Raw genomic sequence first — 26,805 nt, forward strand, 5'->3', positions numbered from 1 at the left:
GTTACTCAAGCATTCTGGTGATGAATTTATGTGTGACACACTACAATGTCTTTTTGTTTAATTTTGAGATAGCAGTTGTATAGGAAAGAAACTCAAGAAATGAAACCTTGGTATCCTTCATCACAAATGCATATGGCTCCAGTTGTGCAGTATCCATGACCACTGCAGAGCTTAGGGCATGATTCCCCAATGTACACGTGGTCAATTGCCCAGCTTTGCTTCTCTAGTTCTTCTCCCTTCTGAATCCACCTGAACTGAGTTGCACTGCAAATATCAAAATTCAACCACTGTATTATCCAGTATTATTTCTGTGTATCCAGAAATTAAATACATCAGTACAGCAAAATTCAAATACACTAGCAGCAGATGTAATGAAAAATGGTGTAGGAAGGACTTGTCATTTCAATAACTGGAAAGGGCCAATGTGAATGGGTGGCTGCTGTATCACTGGCAGCATCCGCTTCTATTAACAAAAACCTCCTTCAAAAAATTACGTATCAGATCTAAATACATCAATAAAGAACCATTCTTAATTCATCATTTGTTTCAAATTAACACTGTCAGCAAGACAGGTGACATTTTATGGGCTCACAGTGAGCTGACCTTTCAGTAACCTACCTGGATGAGACATGATCAGGCAGCTGGATAGTTATTCTTCTCCATGTGGAGCTGTTGACAGAATTATAGATGGTGGCTTCATGGAATTGAAATGGGGAGCAGCCAATGCTATTAGATGAGGAAGGAAGACAGTGTGTCTGGACAAGCTGCCATGAGTCTGTCCTGTAGGAAACAACAACAAAACCAAATAGTTTAGAACAACTGAAAGAATATGAAAGGAAAACAGGTAATTTCTAAGGGTCGTGGCACTGCCTGTCTCACTAAACAAATCCAAGAGATTGTCAGCAACAGTTTCTATGCTCTGTAGTCACAAAGAGACATAGAGTGAGAGACTGAAGCCCTGTTGCATCCAGGAAGGGCTTTCCAGTACCACCAGGTCAGAGTGCTGTGATTCTGTTGGTACACACAGAGGAGTCCAACACAGAGCTCCTCTGGGCAAGCATGACAGAAGGATTTGTTTAGGACATTGCTCCTTAGTCTCCCTCTCACAGTGTTCAGAAGAATCCCATGTTCATTTAAGCATGGGATATACCTTCACTTTTACAGATTATAATGCACTACTATACTACAGCACAGAAGAAAGTGTTAAAGACCAAAGTGGAATTAAATAACTCCCACTTCATTACAGCTGGGTCCTAAATATATTGTCATGTATTGTATTAAAACAACAGTTTCTTGTGAATAGGGTTTTCTGTGAGCACATTTTAACAGGAGCATGCTCATGACTGCAGCTGCAAGCTCAGTGCCACGAATCTGTCAACATTTGGGATAAATTATAATGAGAATTTACAGGAGTTATGTAGACAAATCACAGTGCTTGTGAACAGGCTGTGTTCAGATCCTGTTATAAGATGAATATCAAAGTAATTGCCTTAATAAATAAGAGCTCTCTAGGTTTTTAATATCATACTGAGGGGTTTTTTTAGGTCTGTCTATATATTTTGCTGTCATTTACCTGGCATCCTTCGTATACTCCAGCATCACAGAGTGGAGGTCCCCACAAGAAGTTGCCTCACAGCCAACCACAATCTGTAGTACAAATAAAATTGGCTGCTATAAGAAGTCATGTGATAAATAAAGAAGTCTTCTTCTCTTTTTTTAATTTACGAGGTATATAAAATAGATTGTCAACTTAGATCTTGGACAGATTCCATCAAAAGGGGATGGAAAACAAAAGAAAAAATAGTTCACATCCTTATTTGGCAATGAATTACTACTTTCACTTCATTGCTACTGTTATTTTCAAACAAAATACTAACATTAAGTCCAAATTAAATATCTAAACATTTCTGAAACACAAAGATGTAGCTCATTGGCATTTCAGAAAGTGTAACTATGAACTGGTTACCTATGAAATTTATAGTTCATTATGATAAAAATGATAGAGATAAAGTTTCAATCTTTCTGGTTTCCATTACCTACACTTCAGAATTTCCTTTAAATGCATGTAAGAAGTCATTATTAATTATATAATCATAGTTGGAAGAAGAATAATTTATGGAAACCCATTATATGATTCTTCATTGCACATTTTACTTTGGAGACAGAGAGAACATTGCTTACTTTAAACTGCATCATGTATCCTGGCTGTATAATGAGCTCTCTGGAGGACAAGATGTTGTGTGTTTTGTCCTTTTTCTTATTTGGCCAGTAGAGATGGAATGATGGATTTCCACAGAACCCTGCAGTCCTGACTGCATTAGGGTAAAAACTCCAGTTTTCTTCATGAGAGGTGCCTTCTATTAACAGGAGTTAAAGACAGTTACTTCATTGTCTCAGTAATTATCAAGACTTAGTAATGCATCCACAGAATCACTTGATACAGTACTTTAGTGATATAAACACTTACAAAAATTAAGTAAAACACTAACAGACATAATAAAAACATCAGCTACAGGGGAGTAATTAATATGTTTAAATAATGAGCTGGACTGAAATAAGGTTTTTTGTCTTATAGATATATACATATATATACACACATACATAAATATATGAGTCTATACATACATGTATATTTACACACCCCTATTAATAGCATTAATCAAATGAAAAACTTACAGTTGAGAAAAAAACCCACAGAAAAGTGTGCATGCAGGCTGACATGGCTTATCTGAGGTAAGTTAATGTGACAGGTTAGGTGTCACAGCCTGTCTTACCATCATCAAACGTGTCTACTAGTTGGCTGGGGTTGATCTCTGCTCCCCCAATCAGGATGTTATCCAGTGCCCACTGTGCCCGGTCGGGGCCTGGAACCACGATCCCGTTGCTGATGGTGAAGGGCTGCCACCAGCGCAACCGCGTTGTGTTGGTCAGAGCCTGCTCGGGGAGGAGGATGTAGTCGTGCCTGACTGAGATGTATTTTTGGTAATCCATCTCATGAAGCAAAGTCCAGGATATCCCTAGAATGCAAAGATGTAGGTTTAGTAATAAAAACAACTGAATAATAAAATATTCTAAAAAGGAAGAGTATTCCTAAAGGAGGATAATAGGAAACAAAAAATAACACCTATGGTCTTCTGATAGACAAATCTTAACTTTTATAGTTTGCAACTGTTACTCATTGCAGGAGTACTCTTAGAATTGCATATAGGGATGAAATTGGCTGGAAGCCACTGATTACTGTAATCAGGCAGAAGAATTATGAAAGGCTCCTGAGTAATAAAATGGAAATTTTAGATGGCAAAAAAAAAATCTTTACAAGGACAAAAATAACTTTACAAATAAAAACTATCCTATTATTTTGATGTCTCTGACAACTTCCTAGATACTTCCTGGTGCCTGAATACAGAACAAGGCTGTAGCTTGGATGAAGCTACAAGATGTACTTGCCTCCATCAATGGAATAATCTAGCAGCACTCCCTCCTTCCTGCAGGTTGGCCTGTGGCATGTTGTCATGTTGTTTTCACTCCCGATTCTCCCCCAGTATTGTAGGAATCTAAGAGTAAATTTTAAAGTTTACATCTGTTAAAGATCTGCACAAATCAAGATGTTTCCTTTCTGTTAGCAGATGTGCTGAAAATATTCAAAATGCCAGCATTTTAAAGCCAGTAACATCAATGTACAAGTAGAACAAAGGTTTGCAAAAACATTGCCTCGTAAATCCCATGGGAACCTCATGAAATGCATCAGTCCTGACCCTGGGATTATCTAACCCCTTGCAATGGTAACATGGGACTCACTGTCCCAAAGCAGCTTTGCTAACAGATCCCTAGCAGTCCTCATGGTAAGAAAACTAAACATGAATTAACAAACTGCCCTCATAGCAATGAAGATCACAGAAGTTGATAAACTGAGGCAATGTCAGTGGAGGTCACTGAAACAGTTGGAGCAGGACCACATGCCCTGTGAGGAGAGGCTGAGTGACCAGGGCTGGTTCAGTCTGGAGAAGATGGCTGGGACTGGGAGACAGTGGTAATACACTGAAATAAATATAATGAGAGAAAAAAAATACTGTGAGGGTAACTCAATGCTGGAATAAGCTGTCTAGAGAGACTGTGGGATCTTTGGCCTTGGAGGTTTTTAGGACCAGATGGGCCAAAGCCTGAATTAAGTGAATTAAGTGTTGACCTGGCTCTGAGTATGAGGTTGGACCAGACACTCAAGGCCTCTTCCAGAAAGGTTGTGTCATTCAGTGAATTCTTGCTGAATTACAGAAGGGAGAGTGTGTGGCTTTGTTGAAGCCATAACGCAAAGGGAAATTTTCCTGAAGTTATCTTCTATGTCATATCCTCAGCTTGTTTAAAATAATAGAATTCCATTGCTTTCCAATTGTCCTTTTCCACAGTATGTAAGCAGAGTGGGTCATGTACAGGCACCCAAGAGAGGACAACCAGCAGAGGCTATGTTCTGAACTCAGTGGAAAACACAGCTAATCCTTCCAGGAGTAGAGACAGTGGTGCCCAGCTGACAGTGGTATCTCTCCTCTTTGCTGGACAGGAGTTGCTAACTTCAGGATGCTCCTGGGGAAGGGGACCTGCTGCTTCACTGGGACATGGCAGACCCTCCTCACTGTGCTAGGCTGAGCCTTTCTCTTTGACTCATCTGAAAGCATCAGTACCTTGAGAGTCATAATCTGGTGTCTACCTCAGATAGCATTTTACTTGTGGCGGTCTAGAAATTCCCTGAGCTATGTCACCTGCTTCTTTGTCAGAGTTTAACAGAGTTCCCCATTAAAACGACACAGAAACCTACTTTGCACCCCGCAGGTCCAGATCTTGAGTGACAGCCTGCCTCACAGTTGCACCTCCAAAATACAGAGTTGTGTCTTCTGCAAGAATCCCACACTCAGTACAGGTATTCCCACCTTCTAGGGACATCCATAAATCTGGTTTAATTTCTTCATTGTCAAAGCGCTCTTTCAGGAAAGTCTGTAAATAAGGTGGTTAACACTGAGCACAGGTAATTGTGATATTAAACCTTTCTGATGACTAGAGCCAGAATTGACCAAAAGATGTTCATGAACATTGTAAATTCTTTTTCAGGGTGACTGAATGTAATCACTTCTGGATGAGCATTTAGCCACTTGAACTGAATTGACTAAATGTGAAAATATTTTTGGGCTGGATTTTACCATTTTTGAGAGGTAATACAGCACTAGAATTTGCCTGTGCAAATGAATGATAATGATACTTGTTCATGTAATTATTATGTCAGATGAAAACCAGGAGGATAAAGTAATTCAAATTACATGATAACTGAAAAACTAAGTAGTTATGTTCTCTTTAGACAGAATGCTGCTTAATCTGATGTTTCTGTGGACACACATATGTTCTGTTCTTACCTAATGTAGCAAAAAATGAGATGCATTTTAAACTAACTTGAGGTTCTATACACATTCTTTTCTAAATATGTTGTTTAAAAACTATTCTAAATTTAAAATTCAAAATATGTAACTAGATTTCGCTTGCTTGTTATAAGGTAACACTAATAAAAAGCTAGGTGAATTAGTTTTATGTAATTTTATGTAATTTTCTTTTATTCCTTACTGCAGTAAACTCTTTCATGATAAAGACAATCTCTCTTCATGTCTTGATAAAACATAATTCTTCCGTGTGAGGGTGATTTGGGTCATGCAATGACCATCTAATGCTGAACAGAGAACATTATCAGTTTTATTGGGCAGCTTTATTAGCAAAGGAACAAACTGTTCTTGGCTACTACCATCATAGTTTTATTAAAAAATTACAAAAGGGCTGAAAATGAATTTGAGTACCTCCAGGCTGACAGGAATCAAAACTAAATTTCCAGTGGGATCGATCTCCTTCACTCTCTTAGCCAAACACATGGCAAAATTCACACTTTAAAACATGCAGTAAAATTACCTTCAGAGTTTGGGTCAGATAGCAGTTTGGTCCTGAATACCCAGGGTCACAAATGCATTGCTCATTCAGGCAGTCTCCATGACCTCTACAGTTTTCCAGACAGCCAGGGCCCAGATAGAAATTATCAATGGCCCATTGCAGATCTGAGTATTTCTGGTAGAACCGAAACCTCACAGGACTAGATATAAAGGAATGAAGAAGAAGAGACAGATGTTTAAAATAACTTTTCTCAATTGAAAAAAGGCAAATGAAATACAATATACTTAAGACTGTAATACCCTCCAAGCTTCCACAAGTAATATCTGGCTGTGCCTTTGAAATCAAGTTTATACATAATCTTCTTCACACATATACCTCCTATGATATAGACAGACTCCAGACGCTGCTGAAGCTGGAGAAAGCAATTCTGGCTTCTTGCAAGGAAATTTCAATTTTTTTTATATTTCTTGAGCAGATTACTCAAATAATAGAAGAGATTTTAATTTTTCAGAAAAGGACAAATGATTTGCAGATGTGCAGATGACTACAAACAATAAGGGTGACTTTTACACTCAGTAAGGTTGTAAATCTTTCTCTAATTGACTGTGGTTGTCTTAACAGAGCAAGGCTATAATGAAGCAGACTGCATAGAAGCAGTAAGAATTTTGCTGCTGTTCAGATCAAGAATCATGGTAAATCTTGACTGATAGAAAATAAATTTTTGCTGCATGCATAATGAATACGAATGCTGCTAGTTTGTACTTTGTTTGAAAAAAAATGAATAGGCAGATATATTCCCTGGTGTGTTTTTCAGCAGCTACTGAATCCAAGACAAAATAAGTAGCTAATTCATACTTACTTTCCCACAAGGTTTTCAGGCAGTGAGTAAGTTACCCTTTTCCATCCTTTTGTGGGAAAGAAGACAGATGGCTGTGAAACACTCCCAGAACATTTTGGATCAGCTGGCAAACACTGAGGTACTAAGTAACTCCAGCTAACACCAAAGTCAGTAGAATACTGCACATGGACCTGATTGTGTGCAAGTTTTTCTGAAGTTTTACATCCAACAGAAACCTAATAAAGAAGAAAGCATAAGTAAATTTGAGTTAATTTCCAACAGAAACCTAATAAAGAAGAAATCATAAGTAAATTGGAATGAAATGTGGTGTTGTGTGTTAAACACATGATTAAACCTGAAAACTGACTACAGGATTTTGCTTGAAATGATGGCAGTAGGAGTGCTTGTATAGTACTGGTCATCTGCAGATCTCATCAATATTCCCAAGGCTGAGAACAGCCCCCATATTCAAAGATTAATTTTCATCCAGATAGCTCAAATTTCTGGATTTCCAGGTTTTCACACTTACGCCTCATACACCAGTACTCCATAATTGATAAAGTTAATCTATCATCCCACCCAACCTATGATCTGAATATTTCAGAGGAGGCCATGCAGTTTGGTTATGTCAACTCAATCTTCTTTAAGGGAGTCATGTGCAAAAGGCTCTTACAATTTACAATTGCTGGGTTATTTATTTAAGTAAAAGTGTGTATAAAGGGTGCAGGTTTGATGTGAGTACATGATAACACAGAAACAGTGTTGCCACTTTTGAGCTGCTTTTTCCTCACCAAGCAGCTATAACAAAGCAAAAAAGGGATGCTGTATACGTGTAATATTCTGATTACATGATGTCCATAAAACTGCTATACTGGAAGAGAGGAATTAGTCACTTCTGAGAATAGCCTGCAGTAGTCAAGCTGACTGAGTAGGTGAGAAAAATGAGGATGGCCTCTTAATAACACTTTTCCCTTAGGGAATGGCTAACACGTAGGCTTATACATCATCCTGCCTCTTGAAAAATCTACTTAGGCTTGGACCAGAATGTTCTTTTCAATAATTATGTTGCAGACACAGATTTTACCTTGAACTGCATAATCCAGCCTTCTGTAGGAGTCAGGTCGTGAGTGACTGCATAGACCTCTCTGCCATCATGGCTCCCACAGATCATGACACCATCAGGAGAATCACAAAATCTCTCAATCGAGCAATCATCGTGGAATAACCAGTGTTCATTCACTTGAAAATAAATGGGAATGTCAGTAATACACAATGACAACATTAATTAAAGAGAACAGGGAGTACTGTTAACCACTGAAGGTGATTCATGGCTCTGTTTTTCAGCCATGCTGAGAATTATTTAGTATTGCTCTTGGGAATTTCAGTAACCCATCTTTCCCATGTATGTATGTATTACATTTATTACTGCTCAAAGCACTTCTTACTACTCTCTTACATAAGCTTTATAACATTATTTTTTAATGTTCCAGAAGTATGGATCTGAGACTTACTCAAAACATAAGTATGTTATGGAAGAATTGTCTTTGACACCCATGACAGTGAGAGAAAGATTCATCCTCCTGTAAGCCCCTTACCTGTGGTTTTGTCTTCCATGAACACGTCAAAGGCGACCCTGCCGCCGGGCCCTGCGTCAGCGGGGGAGCGCTCGTGCTGGGGCAGGGGAGCGCTGCTGAAGGTGTCCAGCATCACTGTCCTCTGGTCAGCTGAGCCCGAGATCAGCACATTGTCCACAGCCCAATCGTTCTGGTCCAGCCCGTCGTGTTTGGGCTGCCACCAGCGGAAGCGCGTCCCGATGGTTTTGGCATCATAGGGAAGGAGAATGTTCACAAAGCTGAAATACAAAGTGGAAATCAGTTGTAGGAAAGCCGCAGGTGTAGGACGCTTCTCAATGCTCTTTTTAGCAGGTCCACGCCTGTTGTTTCCTGGAATATGTGGAAGTTGGGAAAGCAGGATAAGGCTGGGTGGTCTGGTCTATCTTTCCATGCAGGACACTGCCAAACAAAACCCTTCCTGATCACTCCAATATCATCACTGGGACGTGGGCTCAGAGTGAAGAGGAAAGGGCCAGCAGCCAGACTGTGGAATGGTTTGAGCAACCTTATGTGTTCCAACTGAGCTTATGGGACCAAATGCAATGACCTAGCAAGCAGAGTTTGACCATAAGGATCTAATTAAGGGTAATGTTAAGAAGGACAATGTTAAAGTGAAATGAAAATTACTATTTTCAGCCTGGAGCCATTTCATCAGGTAGCAATGGTCCAGTACAATTTTCTTATTTCCATTGTAGTAGGTGACTTAAGTCTCCCATTCAATTAAAGGTGTTAATGATTTCTTGGTGTACTCAAATGAAACAACAAATAATGGGTTCATCCAAGTCCCATTTTTTTAGGACTTGTGTTCTAAATTAATTAGTGAGGAAAAGACCCAGCTGTATCTATGCATGGGTTGAGTCTCACAAATGACTAAAAATAGGGCTTGAGAGCACCCACTCTTTTGACAGATCTGCAGATCTTAGTTGCTCCTCTCTAGAGTATTTTCTATCTAGTTCAAGCAATGACTTTCTGCTCATCAGTAAGAAGCTAGATTACAAATGAAAGTATCTTAGGGATGGGTATCATTACAATAGCTATTTATCTATCTTCCTGCAACCATTTACAAATCTAACAGACTACTATGGACTCCTTACTAGCCTAGTAAGCTAGTTATATGTGCAATGGGTTCTTACAAACCATTCAAGACCATCTGACTTCAAAACAGCAAATTATATAGAGAGAAGAAGGTATCTACAAACCCGGGCTTGCTGAATTGATCATAGAAAATTTCCATTAAGAGGCTCCAGGTGATTCCACCATTCACAGAATATTCCAGCAGCACTCCTTGGTTGCGGTTATTGGGGGTTATCAGACATCCATACATGAAATAAAACTGGATGAATTCTGCACTGGTGAGGTTCAGGTCCACTGTAACTAACATACGGCTGCAGCCCTTAAAAGCAATGCAAAAACACATTGGCTGGTGTTGGCTGGCAAAACTAATGAACATAAAATATATTAGACTATGCAGTCACTATTAGTGTAACTTCAAGTTGTAAAACTTTAAAAACTGTAAAACATTACACTAATTATAACAAAGGTAAAGCTACAAGAGAACAATAAACTAGCTTCCCTGAGGCTGTAGTTTCAGTTTTGTTCTATCTTAAAAACTCCTGTTGTGTATTCATACACACTGCTGCTTGCACTTACCACTTTATAACATTCTGTATAAAGAATTGTGTTCACCTTTCTTCTGAATACAAGCATTTAAAAAATCCATGCCTCCAGTGAAAAACAAAACACAAGGTTTTCCAGGCAGAATTGGTGAATCACTGATTATGTGCTAATGATTCAATTTATACAAACCATCAAATGACACAACAAATTTAATATGTGTATTTTCTCATAATCCCTTATGTATTTCATAGTGCTTAGTTAGTGGTGCCTACTTAGTCCTGATGGCTGGAAGTGGAATGTAATGCTTCTGTTAGGTTTTTTTAGAAAACTGACATCAGTCTGAACTTAGTTAAAAATTTGCATGGGAGTTTTACATGTTTCTAAAATACTTCTTGGTCATTTTTATAGTCCTGAGGTTATCTGTAAGAAAACTGTAATTCAGCAGCAGCCTGGGTTATATATACCTACATACGCAGCTAAAACATAGGAAATTCTAGTCTGAGCTTACTCTGAAATAAACCAACAATTAAATAATTGAAGGATGAGGTTACACAGTGATGTCTTTTCAGGGACCAGGTCCAGGTTATACACATACAGATATCTAGTTATTAGTTTACCTCTGTGGTCTGATTAGAAGCTGCACCAAACTCAGGTCTCTCAAAATTATAAGCTCTATTGGGAGGCTACTATGAATGAGTGAAAATAATTTATGCATATTTGGGCTGTGCTTTGATCTATCAGCTCCTCCTCCAAAGGCCCCTCCAAGACTCCCTTCAGGGGGCCCACACACTACATCTCATTTGCCTGGCTGCAGCATAGCCAGGAAGATGGTATCTGCTTTCCTGTAGTGTTTCTGCCTGTTCCTAGTCTGTAGGACCTGTTAGCTAGGCAAAGGATGTTAAGTTTTTCTGGTATATATTATATTTAATACATTACACTGATATGTTTTACCGCGTTGCTATTTATTTAACTCTTAAAACCAAACTCATTTATAAAGTCAAAGGAGTGGAGTTGGCCCCCATGCTGAACACAAACCCCACTGAAGTGAAGAGCCATCCCAGAGGCCACTGCCCCGCAGACCGTGCTCAGTTTCCCTCCATTCACTGTCAGCCAGTTCTGGTTTGAAGGGGAGCGATTGAAGTTATCTTTCAGTTGTGTGGGGAGGGGGGTCTCTGGCTCATCACAGTAGAGTCCACCCCAGTGCTCATCACAGCTGCGGAGGAAAACAAATGCAAAATTCAGCTGGCAAAGGCTCTGTATGGAGGTTTAAACCGTGCCAGGTTTTTTCCACATTAAGGTGCCATCTTACTCTGCATGGAGGCTGTCCGTCTCATTTGCTAGCGCACAACTGTTATATGGGGGTTTCAAACATCTGCCACTTTTTGTACTTCTTAGTATGAAACAAAAGTTACTTTAGGAAGTCTAGCATTATGTGTCATTCAAGCTGCTAATACAGAGGATGCTCCCCCACAGGGTAAAATCAGTAAAATACATTGTACATGGACACATAAATCCAAGAGAATAGAACAAGTCTGAGAATGTTCTGCCCATGTTACATTTTAAGTAAACTTCTGTAAAATTTAAGTGGATGGGTACCTTTGTTGTTCCTTTATACAGTTCTCATTTTTTTTTCTTCTCCTCTGAAAAACTTTTTAATGTGTCAAGGATTGGGCAGTAGGACAAAAATGTGTTCTGCTGCTATGTAGATTTGACTAGGGAGATTATGCCTTGGTGCTTCAGTGCTCTCAGTATAGAAGACAAAATGGTATGTCTAATCTGCAGTGGAATATATTTCTAACATAGTCACAGCACAATTATACAACCATTCTCCCATTTCTTTTGCCATTTGTGACGGGAAAAAAGCAATGCATCCATCTGGAAGGTATTTCTCTGTTGCCAGACAGACAAATATGGGGAGATCTGTTGTTTGTAGTTGTGCAGGGCTCTATGTGGGCTGTTATACAGACAGTTTGAGGATCAAGCCAGTCAGCTTCCATCAGCAAACCCTACCACGGAGCAGAGGCATAAGGCCATCAAGCCAACACCAGTTCCAAGGCAAAATCTGGCCTTGGGAAGAACTGGCATGTATCCTTTTGCTTAGAAGATGCATCCTGCCTACAGCCCAGGTCCTCTGCAACTAGTGCCAGGACGAGGTCGTGGTGACAAGGTGTGAAACCCCTTGTGAATGAAGAATGACATCTGGGAAGCTCCAGAACTGTATGACCTTAGAGGGGCCTGCAAACTCAAAGGGTCATGGCAGGATGGGATCTGAGGTACAGAATAGGCAGCAGCAGAGGTGCTGCCACTGAGGAAAGGAGCAGCAGCATCACCCAGGTTGTGCAAACAGGCAGAGGTCTGGCAGAGCCAGACAACTCCTGCACTTAATGTAGCTCTTGGTATGTCCATTACCCCATGGGCCCAGTGCTCTGCTCAGTTTTAACAGCAAAATCTGCTTTCCTTTCAAAAATTCTATTAAAACTTTCCTGAAAGCTCATTAAAATGACAGAGGAGGAATGAAACTGGCAGGAGGGGGAAGAAGCTGCACTTACACACAGTTGTCCTGTGTGCACTTCCCATGGCCACTGCACATGTCTATGCAGCCATCCCCAATGTAGACGTTATCGATTGCCCACGTTTGCTGCTTATCGAAGGGAGCGGGCTGGTGCCAGCGGAAGCGGGTGGCTTGAGACCTTTGGGAGAGAAAGGAAAGCAGAAAGGTAATGTTTCCAGCTAAGTTAATTTTTATTTTGACAGAAAGGAAGTGTCAATTTTGAGTCTAGTCTGCTCCTGGAAGATTTGTTTGGTATCAACATAACCTAGGGCTGATTCCTGACAACAACAAAGTCTGAAAATCCAAGAACAAGTGCACCCATTTCTGATTGTTTTGGATGGAAAAGACCTTTTAGATCCAGGTCTAAATTTTCAGGTTTGAGAGCAAGACAAAGCAGGGGTGCTCAGTACCATACTGAGAGTGTGGGAGGTGGGAAAGGGGATTGCTTGTCAAAGCAAAGAAAGCAGGCTCTCAGTGGTGCAGTGGAGTAGAGGGTACAAAGAAGGTGGTATGCCCAGACCAGTCATAACCACATCCCACTACAAATGCAAACTTGAGGGATAGGTGGTAGCTGGATGAAGTCAGAATCACCCAAATCCTCCAAGTTTCACCCAGAGCCTGAGTTTTGTTGCTTCAGTCCAAATCAATGAAGTAACCTGAGTTTTCTCTTTGAATTCTCACCACTGTACCAACATGATAGGGCTCTAGAGCACAGATTAGTTCCTAGGAGGGATGTTGCCATTTATAAATCCATAGGGGACAGGTGAGAGCACCTGTGCAGGGCTTCTGGTGTGATCCTGGTTTTGCAGTTTCCTCCCTCTCAAACAACCAGCACTTGGCTGGAAATTTTAAGAACTGATCAGTGGTGTGATTGTGGCTCCTTTCAGTAAATAATATTCATTATGTTGATTACAGTGGTTTTAACTCCCTGTTCAAACACTTTACTTTGACTTAGCTATATGCAAATTATGTGTTTCAGCTCCATAGATAGATAATAAAAACCTAGAAATAAGAGTCAGGGAACACCAAATAGCTCTTCAGCTCCTGCAGGAGGAGACTCCTATATTTGAATAGCTGTGAGTAGCTGAATTTCTGTAACTTGCCAGGAATACAATTTGAAATGCAAGCTAGTCCATGTTTTGCTGTATGGCACTAGATGGCAGCATTGAACTTTGTTTTCTTTTGAAACTCAAAGATACCGCAATTACTGTAAGCTTCATAGCAAAAAACGGCAAAATCACCAAAATTTATTCAGTGTAAAAATAAGCCTTTTATGGTCAGGTCAATGTTATCCTATGAATAATTTTTAATAAACATGTTGAATGAGGTGAACAACAACTTCATGCATTTAAACAAGTTTTTTCCAAAGACAAATCTATAGCCGTGCTATCAGCTCACTAAATAGCATTTTAAAAAGAAATACATAAATTGTGAGGAAGTCCTTTAGGAACAAAGACAAGCACCTATATCTTACATTGCCTGCTTTAGGTTTGAAGCTTTACTAACAATTTATGGAGTTGATGCTCCTGGGAGAAGCTTTGTGTTTGCATTTGCATTTTAAAATCAGCTCTGAGTCGAATTTAAAACTAAGTGTTCATTGCCTTCTACAGAGCAGTGATTATATGCATCACTCTGGGGTACACAAGGACCAAAAGTCTACATAAGTATGGGTTCTGTGTACCAGGCCAATATATTGACTACACAGCCTGCATGTCCCAAAAACATACAGGCACAAACAACTGGAGACACATGCTTGCTATGACACATCTGGAAATAATAAAGATACATAAAAGTTGTATCACATCTAGAATGAAGGGCCTACTATCTGTGCTATTCCTTATTCTGAAGCTTAATGTCTCCCTTGCTCATGAGCTAAGCTTGGAATAACATTTCTCAAGCAATCCCTATTTTAGTGTCTTTGGGAAATGGTGTTACTTGAGCCAAAAAATGCAGTTATTGGATTGGGCAGAAAAGCAATTTTTGCCTCAGAAGGGCATCAAGACTTATTTTGTCATATATGATTCAAACCTTCTCAGTCTTAAAATCACAGTTATTTTTAAACCGGAGCTTCTACCAAAATGAGATAGTTGTTGAGGTTGGAAAAGACTTAAATTATCAAGTCCAACTGTTAACCCAGCACTGCCAACTCCACCACTAAACCACGTCCCTAAGCACCATATCTACACAACTTTAAATACTTCCAGGGATGCTGACTCAGAAGTGACTGACCCCCACCTTGTACAGCGTCCTTTCAGGTAGTTGTAGAGAGTAATATGGTCTCCCTCAGCCTCCTTTTCTCCAGGCTAAACAACCCCAGTTCCCTCAGCCACTCCTTTTGAGACTTGCAGCAGTTTCATTGCCCTTCTTTGGCCATGCTCCAGCAAGTCAATGTCCTACTTGTAGTGAGAGGCCCAAAACTGAACACAAGATTTGAGATGTGGCCTCACCAGTGCTGAGTATGATCTATTCCCTAGTTCACACTATTTCTGACAAAAGCCAGGATGCTCTTGGCCTTCATGGTCATCTTGGGTGGTAGATCCCTTCAGGTCCAAATTCAATTAGTTTGGAACATTAGCCTCCATTCTGATTTTTCCTACTCAGCCCCAAAAAGCCTCTCCTGAACACAAATTTATGGACCCATACAAGAACTGTCGGGGCAGTGGATTTTGAAGACAATATGCTGTGAATCAGCAAAAAAGATTACGCAGAGGAGGTCAATGCTGGGAACAAGTCTTAAAAAAGCACTATTGCTTCATGTGTAGACCTGCAGTGAAGATAGGGAAGAGTCGAGATGCCCAAAATGATTTGTAACAGAACACAGACTTTTCCACACAACTTGTGGTAACTGAACAGGCCCTTTCAGTACAGATGCTAAAACATAAAACTCTCTCTTTCCAAACTTGTGTGTGCATTACTTGGCATCTTTCAATCTCAGACAGGCATCAGTTCTGCCTGTGCTGTGGTACCTCTGTGCCTGCTTGAGGAGACTGCTAGCACTACTTGTGTTAGCAGGGTGTTACTCTGGGCTGGCTCTGCACCAGCCTATCAGACATGGGACAATCACAGCTATCACTGCAAAACAGCACATCAAGAAGGACACAGACTAGCAGGCTGAACTATGCAGTTGTCCCTAGATGGATCTTTTTGACAAAAAAGTGCCAGTTTTGGCGGCATTGTAGGGAACTGTATGGCAACAGTCCCAACAGTCCTGTTAGTCTCTAGCAGCTCCTTTTGATGAAACCTCCTATAAAATTCCACAATTTTTATTCCCTCAAAGACAAGAAAATGTGCAAAAAGTAAGAGGAGGTGAAAATGAGGCATGTGTAAAAAAACCTGATGAGAGGATCAAAACTGAGACAGAAACAAAAGCTACAAGGAATGAAAACCAAGAAACCTGAAAAGTGTTACTTTTAAAGCACCAGCTCATAGCCAACAACAGCAAGCAGGAGATCCAGAAGGGGATTCAGCCAGACCTATCAGACACCAAACCAACCAGGATTTAGTGAGGATGATGATAATATGACATTCTTTTAAAAGTCCCCCCCATCTCTGTCTCTCCCCAGGACAAGATAGACAAGAATTTTCTGTCTTTAAATAACTAAGAAAAGGAAATGCACACAGTAGCTTTGCATTTTCTATGCAAAGCAGGATGGGGTTTCATTTACTCACTTGTTGCTACATATATGTACCAAGCAAAAAAAAGTATTTTAAGGCTGTAATGTATTATGCCTCAGTATAAAGTTATGCATTTGGATTTATTCTGCAGAAAACTAGGAGATACCTAGTATAGGGAGGCAGGGGCAAAGTAATCCGTGTCCACTTGTTGAAAGTGTCTGAAATGAGAATCCTCTGGAGATGGTACTTGTTGCATTCCACGTTAGTAGGAAGACAGTCTCTCAAAATTGGGTGCCAGCTCAGCCCAAGGTCCACCGAATACTCCAGTTCAATAGCTAAGGGTGGAAAAATGTTTAGTTACTGAATTCAGAGACTTACATCCATACATCTATAGTAAACTGATAACCCCAAGTCTACGTGGAACAAAATAACTATGCAAAACTTTTCAAATCCTTATGTCTGAAGCACAAAGCTATATCCTTCATGGCATTCCTGGAGGATATGTTACATTTCCGAGTAAGTACAACTCAGAAGGCTGCAGTTCACCTCTGCATCACCACCTAACTCAAAGGACCACAGGTGCTAAAACCAAGTCATCCATCAAGCTGCCAGTATTAAGCCAATTTCTGTATCTGCAGCATGCAAGAAAAGCGATGTGACAGCATCATGACCACAACATTTTTTGTTTTTCAGGTTGAAGGATGAGATTCAGATGGATGTAATAATTGTGTAAGGCAGAACAACACTCAATTTCAATCTTTTGGCTCTGTCACAAGATTGTTTAGTCACTGTTCCACCCACCTCCAGACCAGCTCATTTCATTACCCAGTATAAACACTGAGTTTGTTAGTCAGTGAGCTTGTTTCCATTTAAACACAGTCTAGCCACATTAACTAACACATTCAATTCTCAGCAATTTCATTGTTTTGAAGTTTGCAGCTTATGAACATCTATAATAAAAACTAAAGGTGAGTCAAGCTCACTAAATACTTTAAGTTAAACTTGCATGCAGCCATTAAACAGAGAATAATAGGCTCACAGCTGCAACTTGAAGTCAATGTTCCAGCTGCCAGGCATTCTGGCTGTGTGAAACATGGAGTATGGTTGCAGTGATGGGGTGGTAAATCTGCTCTTTTTTTATTACTACAGACCCATTTTTTTCTAAGCTTGTGCACAGAATTATCCTTAATCACCCAATCAGTCCTACTTGATGTCTAAGCACAGGGCACAGTGCTACAGAAATCCAAGGACAAGTGGATGTAAAGAAGGCTAAGTGAGTTTTTTGTATTACACCTCCATCACCAAAACAAAATACTTTGCTCATCATGACTGCAAGCATGAGTAGGTAGAATCCTGCCTAATTTAATACTAAGTTAAGATAAAGAAGTGTAATAGACAAAGAAACAAAACAAAAAAAAAAAGAGAAAACTGTTTCTTTGCCAATATATAGCCAAGCTGCCAAAACACTTTTAAAATTAGCAGAGATGATCTTAGGATGCCACAGATTTTGTAACACCAAAATAATAAAAAGATATTGTTAAGCATATGAGTAAACTATCTCAGTAATTCCATTTGGTTCAGAATAGCAAAATCAAAGAAGCTACTTCTGCGACTTCATGTAAAACCTTTTATAATTTTTAGGTGGATTTCAAGAGGTACAGTCAGCAACCCAGTGAATTAACGCACACTACTTGCTGCAACATATTGCATTCTCTTCCTCATAAAGAAACTCCTATACCTCAAAATCCTGTGAATGCAATTTAATTAATTTAAATTGAATGAATGAATGAATGTACAAATGAGAATTAAATATCTAGGAAGATTGGTTTCTAGTGGATCTTAACATTCAAATAATGAATCAATTTTTAATTTCTATGTGATGTGTCTTGATTGCAGAGCATATTTTTACGTGTACATGTATGTGTAATACACATATAAAAGCATGCTTTGCATCAAATACATATCATATGGGAAAAAAAAGGGAGCTCTGTAATTAAAAATTGCATCATGACATGTATATATATATATATATATGTGCTTACATCTATGCACAACTTCATACATGTGTACACACATACATGTATTTATACAAGCTTATTATTCCATATGGAAAATAGTAATCTTTGCAGCTGACAATGACAGCTTGTGTCAGATGTATGCTGATATAAACGATTTATTAGTTACATAGGTGCAAGTGAGATATAAACTGAGACTTCTAGTGGAACTAGGAAACAAGTACAGAAGAGGAAGAGGAAGGGTAGGAATAAATAAGAAGTCATTACCATAACAGGAGTCTGTGACAGAGCAGGATGCTGCAAAATCTATTTGCAAGAAAGAGTCTTCATTGACAACAATGTCAGTGGTGACAACATAGCGTGTGCTGGCTTTCTCAATGAACACCAGAGCATCCCCAGTAGAGCCACAGACTGGCATCTTTGTTCCACCAGGATGCAGCAGCCACTTTCTACTATCTAGTGTTGTGAAATCATCTTCTAATACTGTATTGCCAGAGATGTTTCCTCCAATAAGAATCTGAAACAGTAGGAAAGGAAATGTTACTGTAAAAAAAAAAAAGTCTAGAAGTCTTCACAAGCATACATGTGACATAGCATTGTGGAGAAAGAGACTTACCATCCATACTTAGATTTTCTGCTCATCCAAAATGGACAAATTGACTTTGTAAAGGGTTTAGGTTCTGAGGAAGGGGAATATCTTTTTCCTGTAAAGGGATTCTAAAGAGATTGGCTCAGCTTTACTAATCTAAAGCTCAGGGAGGTGAACTCTATCCTGAATAAAGTAAAACTGCTCACAAAAATAAATGTTGGTAGGAGCAAAGTGATTACACTGTCATTTTTCCTACTGACTCTTAAGTTTTACTATACTCTGTTGTACTCCCCTCAGATTGCATCTGATGTTAGAACTGGGAAAATACTGTTTTTCCATTCACTGTAAGAGATAAGCATCTTACCATTCAACAACAAACAAGGTAGAATAAATTTTCATTTGTTATTCTGAATTAAGTTTCTGATTGTTCTGAACTAATATAACTACATTTGATTAAGATATAGGAGTGAAAGAATGTCAATTTTGTAATTTTTAAAGGGAGGAGGGTTAATTTTGCAGACATCATTAAATTTGGCTGGGAGTTAAGCTTCTAGATTTCTTCAAAGGACCTGAACAAACTGCTTTAAAAAAAAAAAAAAAAATTTAAGAACTTGATCTTGGACAGCCCAATAACACTATGTAGAGCACAATCACATTAGTGGGTTTCCTTGAGATTTAAATAAAAATCTTTCTAGAAGGAAATCCCAAATGTGAAACAAAATGTTTTCAAAATTAGATGGATAAAGATTGAAGTTTTTCTATAGTATTTCCCGTTACAATCTACCAAGCCAATTACATATTCAGATTCATTCAAATGAAAGTTTTAAAGTTTGAACTCAGACTTGCATGTTATATAGTAAGGCTTTCTGCAATGTAACCTCTGGCTTTGCCTATGTATAAAGGCCTTCCCTGGATCCAAAATGGGTGTTCAGTATCCTGTGTGGAATTGGGGCATTAAAAACTCAAGATTAGTAAAGCGTAATTGTGCTCTAATATTTTTCTTAATTATTATAACTTTGGAATATCTTTACGCAAAGCTTTTTTCCTTGAGCCAGTGAAATTATACATACCAATAAATAAGAAATGGTAAGACTCGAACCAGTCTAACACTGTATTAAAATACCAACCCAGAGGATTCCTCACCTGATCAATTACCCAGGGGCTGTAGAAATGGCCATTCTCAGATGGTTGCCACCAGCGAAGGCGAGTGGAGCTGGAACGGGCCTTTAAGGGAATTTCCAGGGCAATGTATCGACCCACATTGCTGGAATTGCTGAAGAGGAATTCCTGAAGAAGGCTCCATGTGAGGCCCCCATTGAGGGAATACTGCAGCAGCACGGGCTGGCTCCTGGGGTCTGGCACCCCTTTCCCGCATCCCAGTCTCATGAAGAACTGCACAAATCTGACAGGGGGAGCAATTACTGGATAGATTTCTTCTCTGCAAAAACTAGTTGGAGAAAACCAACTAGAGAGGCTTGGTGCTTGCCTGTGGACATGATTTCTTGCTGTAAGAGTAAGCTTTAGGAGACCTTTTGATTTTCTTTTCAAAGCCTCCAGAACAGAAGCAGACAGACAGGTGGGATGGCAAAAATTCATTTTGCCTGTGTGGTAGTTTGGCAGGCAGAAGAGGCTGAACAAAGCTGGTTATTTATGTTTTGAGCTTTTGTTGGTGTAGCAGATGGTGTTGCAAATATCAGAAACATAATAATGGGTGAGATTTTTATCCCCGTAGCCGGTGAGTACAGATTTTAGTGGCAGAAAAGCAATGGTGCCATAAGTAGATCATAATTGGCTGAAATTTGCTGAAATGCCTAAATTCAAAATAAGCATCCCGATTTTCCATTGGCATAAACTAGACAAAATCTGGACAGGAGAACAAAGCACTTTTCTCTTTCAGGGACCATTTTGTTCATTTAGTCAGCCTGGGAAATTTGTCTAAATCACATCGCTGCAATGTCCCGGCTTCCCTGAAGCCAGCCCAAGCCACCCAGGGACACCACTGCTTTTATCCCCTATTTAATTGGCTTGTGCAAAGCAGCACAATAGACTTGTATCAAACAGCAAAATTCTTCCTGTTAGCCCATGCTCATAAATAGCTCTGCTAGGCACTTGCAGTGGAGGGAACTGCTTCTGTAATTATATTTACCTATCAGACTCACAGGGATATTACAAGTATTAATTCATGTTTGCACAGCTTTTGTACAGCTTTAGAGTGTCATATCTGTTCTAATTATTACTGCATTAGTGCTGGCTAGCTCACGGTGAAATGAAATGGTGTAAATGAAGTTTTGTATCAGAAGTCTTGCTCTGGTTTGCTCTGCAGGTAGATCTGCTGCGAGTGGAGGCTGCAGAGGTGCTGGGCAGACAAAGCTTCAATAAAGCACCAGACCCAGAAGTCATTTAATTCTAGGCCTCACTGCGACTCATGGCTTCTCTTGCTACTATATATAACTTCTTTTGCTATAGAGTATATCCAGCTCCATGTCCCAGACATAACATATTGCTTGTGCTGTAAAGGAGCACTGGGGACCCTCACGGATCAACCTATCAGCTGTAATGGATTCGATTAACTGCTGCAAAGTCTTTGTGCCTCCTCAGATTTATGCCATATAATTCAAAGTAAGCCCAGGTGACCTTGTCTCTGTTGAAACTACTCTCTGTGGATTGCTATGCTTTTATCTGTTTTTTTACTAAAACAGTAACTCAAATATAGGTAACACAATGTCTAGCAGATTAAAAAGTTAAGTCATTTTAAATATCTCTCTTCTCATCCCATAGATAATTTGCAAAAGCTCTGCCTATTTTGAAATGGAGAAGCAGTTTTCTTCTAGATCTAATAACACTAAATGTGTGGATATTCTTCTAGTAGTTCAGAATTGAAAAGGATTTGATCAGCTGTGATACCTAAAATACTCTGTCCCTATGGATATGTCACACTGTGCAGTTTCAGCTCCTGGTTTTACCATGACAGTATTTATGCAATATACCGTCCGCTGTGTTAAATTCTTTAAAATATAGATGTGATGGCAGTACAAAGTGGATTGGAAAGTCCACTTGATTTTAGTCCCCAGGTGCTGAGCATGGCTTGTGACACCAACAGGCACCACTTCTTGCCTGTATATTTCAGGGCATCTGCTCATGAGAAAAGGGGAGGTTTTAATGTGGCTGCTGAGTCTAATGCCCTTAAAAATATCTAGTAGAAATGCTGGTACTCATAATTCCTGGCATAAACTGAAACTTCTACCCAAGTGCAGAACTTCGCACATCTTTGTCACAGCTAGATCTGTTGTCTTTTGCAGCCTAGAAATTAAGAAAATCCCACTGCTAGGTTGCTAAAGAGCAGCCCCAACCATTGCTGCTGCAGTCTGCCTTGCTGTTCAGAAAAGAACATACAGTTATATTTGTTGGTAACTGTTAGTTTTCATCAGAAGAAATTAAATTTACTGCTCTGTTTTCCTTTTACTAAGACAGAAATCATTTATCTCCATCTAAAACCTTCAGGTCAATATATGCAAATGCAGCTACAGACTATCATGGAGGGGAATAAATGATGGTTCTTTGAAAATGAGCAATAAGGAAAACATGTCATTTAGTCTAATGGAGCAACTTACAAGATCTCTTCTATATTTTGTTAAGCCATCTTCTAATTTCAGAACCATCTAGGAAATCAAATTAGTGGAGTAATGATATCTGTGTTTACTAAGTTCTGAAAAAAAGTCTGCAGTGAGTAATCTCTCAAATTCAGTACAAATTCTAATATTACACCTCATCACCGATGGTTAACTAATTGCTTATCTAAAAAATATAATGGTTAGAAATTAGGCATCTTTATTGACCACAAGGCTTTGCAATTAAACCATTATTTAAAGAGTCAAAGCTAATGAAGACAAGGCAAAAGAGATAAAGTGCCTATTAAAGTGTTTCCAGCAGAACATTAGAGAGGAGTAGTGTGTTTACAAGAGATCAGTGGAGAAAAACCTCTAAGCAAATGTAATCTCTCCAAAGTAATAATATAAGGATATAAACTAAGATACTGAATAAATTAGAAAACAATGCCTACCTGCTAGCATGCATGCAATTAGGATGTGGTTTAATTTGTATTAGTGTAAATTTTGTAAAGTAACTTGCTTAGCATGTCTCACTCATCAAGTATCTCCTCTGCAGGCCGTAATTATACAACATAATCTCTAAATACACTAAAAATATTTGTTTTTCAAGTGCTGTGCTCAGTGTAGCTGGTGACAGCTTGACGAGAATTTCTCAGTGAGTTATTGGAAACAAATGTGCACAATAATAAGAAAGTAAGCCTAAGAAATGAAAGAATTATGAGATGATGAATGTAAGAGTTATGCTGGCAGCAGATACTCCTGTTTTAGCAATGGTTCATAATACAATAAGCTGTAAGACAAGCGGAGCATGTGACGTGCAATCAATTTCTCACATTATGCATTTATAGAAATAAAAACTTGCATAAACTACTGAAGGTCTGGCTTCAGATCCTGGAGTTCCTATTTAGGGAAAAAAGTAACATTTAAATGGTTAATCCCATTAAAGTTCAAGTTAAATTTAATTTAAAATGGTAAAAGTGGTTAAAATTAAAAATTTGCTAGAATAAGAACCACAGAATATATCAGCTTGCCTTTGTCACAGAAGTATCCCCTATGTATTATTCTTCAGTTTAGTATATTTTCAGTGAAATCTGGAAAGAACTTTGAAATTGTATTACCTGGCTTGTAACAAATCTAGGTCTCGAGTCATCAGCATACGTAAGCCTTCTTCATTAAAGAAAAGGTTGTTTCCTCCAGACATGACACCACATTTCCTTGATGGCTTTCCACCACTCACAAGCAGAAATCTATCCGACTCCAGCTGACCTGGATACACAGTAAATATACATTTGGGGTTTACTTCAAAGTCCTCCTACTGCATGAGTACTACTTCCATAGAGGAAAGTTCAATTAAACATCACATGCAGAGTAAAGAAACGCTCAGGGTTTCCAATGCAATGTTTTCTAGAAAACTGCTATGTATCAAACCAAAATAAACAAAATAAACCCAGAAGTATGAAATCTAGGGTCTCAGTCTCCAGTTACTCACAGGATTTTCAACTTTTCTTCCCTTTTCTTAAGATAACAAAAAAGGTGCCCGGACCAATAAAGGAACTTTGTGTGCCATGTGTTAGTATGCAAGCAAGGGCCAGCAGAATTTATAAGGAACAGCAGCACCTGTGAAGGGATGAGTGTGGTTCACAGCTGCTGCTTTATTCCAGACGTGCTCTTCTTGCCATGCTTGCTAGCAGGAGAATCCTCAGGGTAGTGTGAGAGTTGTGTGCATGGATGCTGTGTTCTCAGGCATGCATAAGGTTTGGAGTTCCCTCCTCATGTCACTGGCTTGGGCTCTGCCATGCCTGCTGAGAGGTGAGGTGACCCTCCCTGCTGAGACACATGGCCAGCTATGAAACTACATTTGCCATATTAAGGCCAGTTAAATTTTCTTCTATAGTAAGAAACAATACAAACTTAAAGCCCTCTGTTGTTTGCCTTGCATGCATTCTGTCTTTGCTATACATCAAATTACCATTAAACCATAATTTTCTTCTAAAATTATTTTGTGTGTATAGAGCTTATGGTAATTTTATTTCAGTGAACATATTGTATTCCCAGCATTAACAACTTTACAAAGAGTCAGACCATCCAAACCAGGCAACTGATGACCATCAGACATCCACAAAATGTGCTCGTGAATTACATCTAAACTACTTGGTCCATAGAAACATCCCCGAAGCATAAATTAAATTTACAAGTGCACAGGGGTGAGGAAGACTTTGCTGTTTCATTCCTTGAGCCCTGGGTTTCACTGAAAGACAGGCAGAATTCAGACTCCTCCCCCCCCTCCAGAAAAGATACCTTCAAAATCATCCTTAAGGAAGTCAGGGTTCTTGGTACTTATTTTGCAGGTTGGCCCAGAGTACCCGGGGTCACAGATGCATTTTGTGCCATTGACACAGCTGCCATGTCCATTGCACATCTCCTCACACTGTGGACCAATGTACACATTGTCAATGGCCCAAGTTACTGGCTGGGATCCAGCAGGGTAAAATCCTTGGTACCATCGGAATCTTGCCAGCCTGGAAAAAGTGGGAACTTACTTTAAATAACTGTTCCATCTTTTTTGTATTTCATATATATCATAATACACACATGTATAGTATTCTTTCTGTTGGGATTGTCTTGATAAATTAATTCTATCAACTGCTTTCAGTACCTCATGTGTCTTTATGCTTACATTTTGCCCAAGTACTAATGGAAATAAAAATAACGTTATTCATTAGTTGTCCTATCAAAGCTGAATGATGGACTTGAAAATGGGAACTGAAATCTAACCACTGTTCTCTCTATTGTTTGTGGGGAAGATGGATGGCCATGGCCTGATAGATTTCCTTCCACTTTAGCATACAGGCTCTGGCCAGAGTGGGCCACTTTCACCATCTCCTGGAGAGCAAGATCCTGCTTCAGGTTCCTATCCTGCCCCCAGGGAAGCCACCTGTGGAGCTGGGGTGGCAGGATCTCACCCTCAGTTACAGAGAAAGAAAGCAACCTCTGCCATGTCACCAGATATTCAGCTTGCTTTCAGGCAGCTTAAGCTTAAACCAGACTGCTATTGCAAGTTGTTAATTTAAACTATATTCTCCTTTGGGTCCTGTCCTGTCAGTTTTAATTCACATCCTAAGTGTTACTTGCATTAATTCTGCATGTAAAGAGGAACCAGCTGGGAAGACGGAAAACAAACCAAGCAGGGAAAAACACTTGAGAGGCTACTTTTATTCCCCATTGAGAAAATGTTTTAAAGGAGGAATGAAACCAGCAAAAAGCACTTAATTGCATTGCATATTTAAAGTGTCTTGTTAGAGATAGCTCAATACAGCAGGTGAATCAATAGCATGGGTAGCTGAGAAGTTTTTTTGTCTTGATTTGCTAAAAAGGAATTTTTATGAGGGAATTCAGGTGCTAAGGGGTAGGTGACACTATTAATAGTTTCAAGAAAGATACCAAATAACCACAGTCCTCCTGGAAATCAAAGACATTGACTGTAATACTCTCTGGGGTGAAGGACACAAGTGTGAGGCTGAAGGTGTTATAAGCTCCTCTTCAGAAGAGCCCAGTGGGCAGGATCTGTTCCACCCTAGGCACATCAGCTCCTTCTTTCAGGCATGGTTGAAGCCATGATTCATTTTTGAAGCAGAGAGTGACATACTGGTCTTGCTGAAGTGTGCAGGGGTTTCTTCACTGACTCAACAGGCCCTGGGCTTTTCCTTTAGCACATAACTGGAATACTTATTTATAATTACAGCTACGTGCTGAGAACATATATTAATTTCCAAAATAGCATACTTAGGAGAAATAACTAAAAATGTCCTAATCTTCATTTAAATATAATAATTCGACACTTTGAGGATGAAAACTGTGTCTTTTTAGAATTACACAAAGCACCACATTTGGAGGTTTTTTCTTGTTAGTCCAGTGGTGGAGAAAATCCCCCTTCAGCCCTTTGGCCCAATAATTTCATGGTATTAAAAGTCCTATGGAAGCTGCTCTCCCCTGCTTGGTTTGGCTGACTATCAGCAATTGGCTTCTGGCCTGGCATGTTGAGGAAGGAACAGGAGGGAAGGCAGACAAACAGGTCAGAAAACCTCAGGAACAGAGGACTAAATAAAAATTAATCAGAGGTCTGCATAGTAAAATCTTTAATTTAGAGAGATGCATTGGTAGCTGGGTAAAGGGTAATACAATTCTGGGCAAAAACAGAAGGACAAATGAGCTGCTGAAAGAGATGGCTACCTATGCTATGCTTGAAATGTTAGCTGTCATAAACCAGAAAATTCAAGTTTAAAATTTAAACATTTTCATAAACTATTAAACATCCAGGCTTTTTAAACTTTGTTCTCATCTCTTATGTAGGTCTTTTCATACTTTCAGAGGCATATGTGGGGCCAATTTTTAAGTGGAAGGCCCACTGCAAGCAGGAGTTTCATAAATACTTAGCCTCAT

At 39.3% G+C, this 26,805-nt stretch overlaps 1 protein-coding gene across 1 annotated transcript in view; it reads right to left on the bottom strand.

Moving 5' to 3' along the window:
- RELN (reelin) overlaps positions 1–26,805 on the bottom strand; it is a 270,920-nt gene that overhangs the window by 12,734 nt on the left and 231,381 nt on the right. Inside the window, exons 42-60 of the mRNA XM_030447325.1 lie at positions 24,664–24,884; positions 23,484–23,631; positions 19,901–20,159; positions 18,436–18,685; positions 16,320–16,488; positions 12,537–12,677; positions 11,023–11,200; positions 9,570–9,763; positions 8,353–8,609; positions 7,842–7,996; positions 6,779–6,993; positions 5,941–6,118; positions 4,811–4,986; positions 3,448–3,554; positions 2,775–3,017; positions 2,182–2,357; positions 1,574–1,647; positions 619–780; positions 107–264 (exon numbers count right to left, since the gene is read on the bottom strand). Of these exons, the coding sequence (XP_030303185.1) occupies positions 107–264; positions 619–780; positions 1,574–1,647; positions 2,182–2,357; positions 2,775–3,017; positions 3,448–3,554; positions 4,811–4,986; positions 5,941–6,118; positions 6,779–6,993; positions 7,842–7,996; positions 8,353–8,609; positions 9,570–9,763; positions 11,023–11,200; positions 12,537–12,677; positions 16,320–16,488; positions 18,436–18,685; positions 19,901–20,159; positions 23,484–23,631; positions 24,664–24,884 (3,461 nt within the window). The remainder of the gene's footprint in view (positions 1–106; positions 265–618; positions 781–1,573; positions 1,648–2,181; positions 2,358–2,774; positions 3,018–3,447; positions 3,555–4,810; positions 4,987–5,940; positions 6,119–6,778; positions 6,994–7,841; positions 7,997–8,352; positions 8,610–9,569; positions 9,764–11,022; positions 11,201–12,536; positions 12,678–16,319; positions 16,489–18,435; positions 18,686–19,900; positions 20,160–23,483; positions 23,632–24,663; positions 24,885–26,805) is intronic.

This window comes from Calypte anna, chromosome 1 (genome assembly GCF_003957555.1).
Source record: "Calypte anna isolate BGI_N300 chromosome 1, bCalAnn1_v1.p, whole genome shotgun sequence".
In the NCBI taxonomy this organism is placed as follows: domain Eukaryota; kingdom Metazoa; phylum Chordata; class Aves; order Apodiformes; family Trochilidae; genus Calypte; species Calypte anna.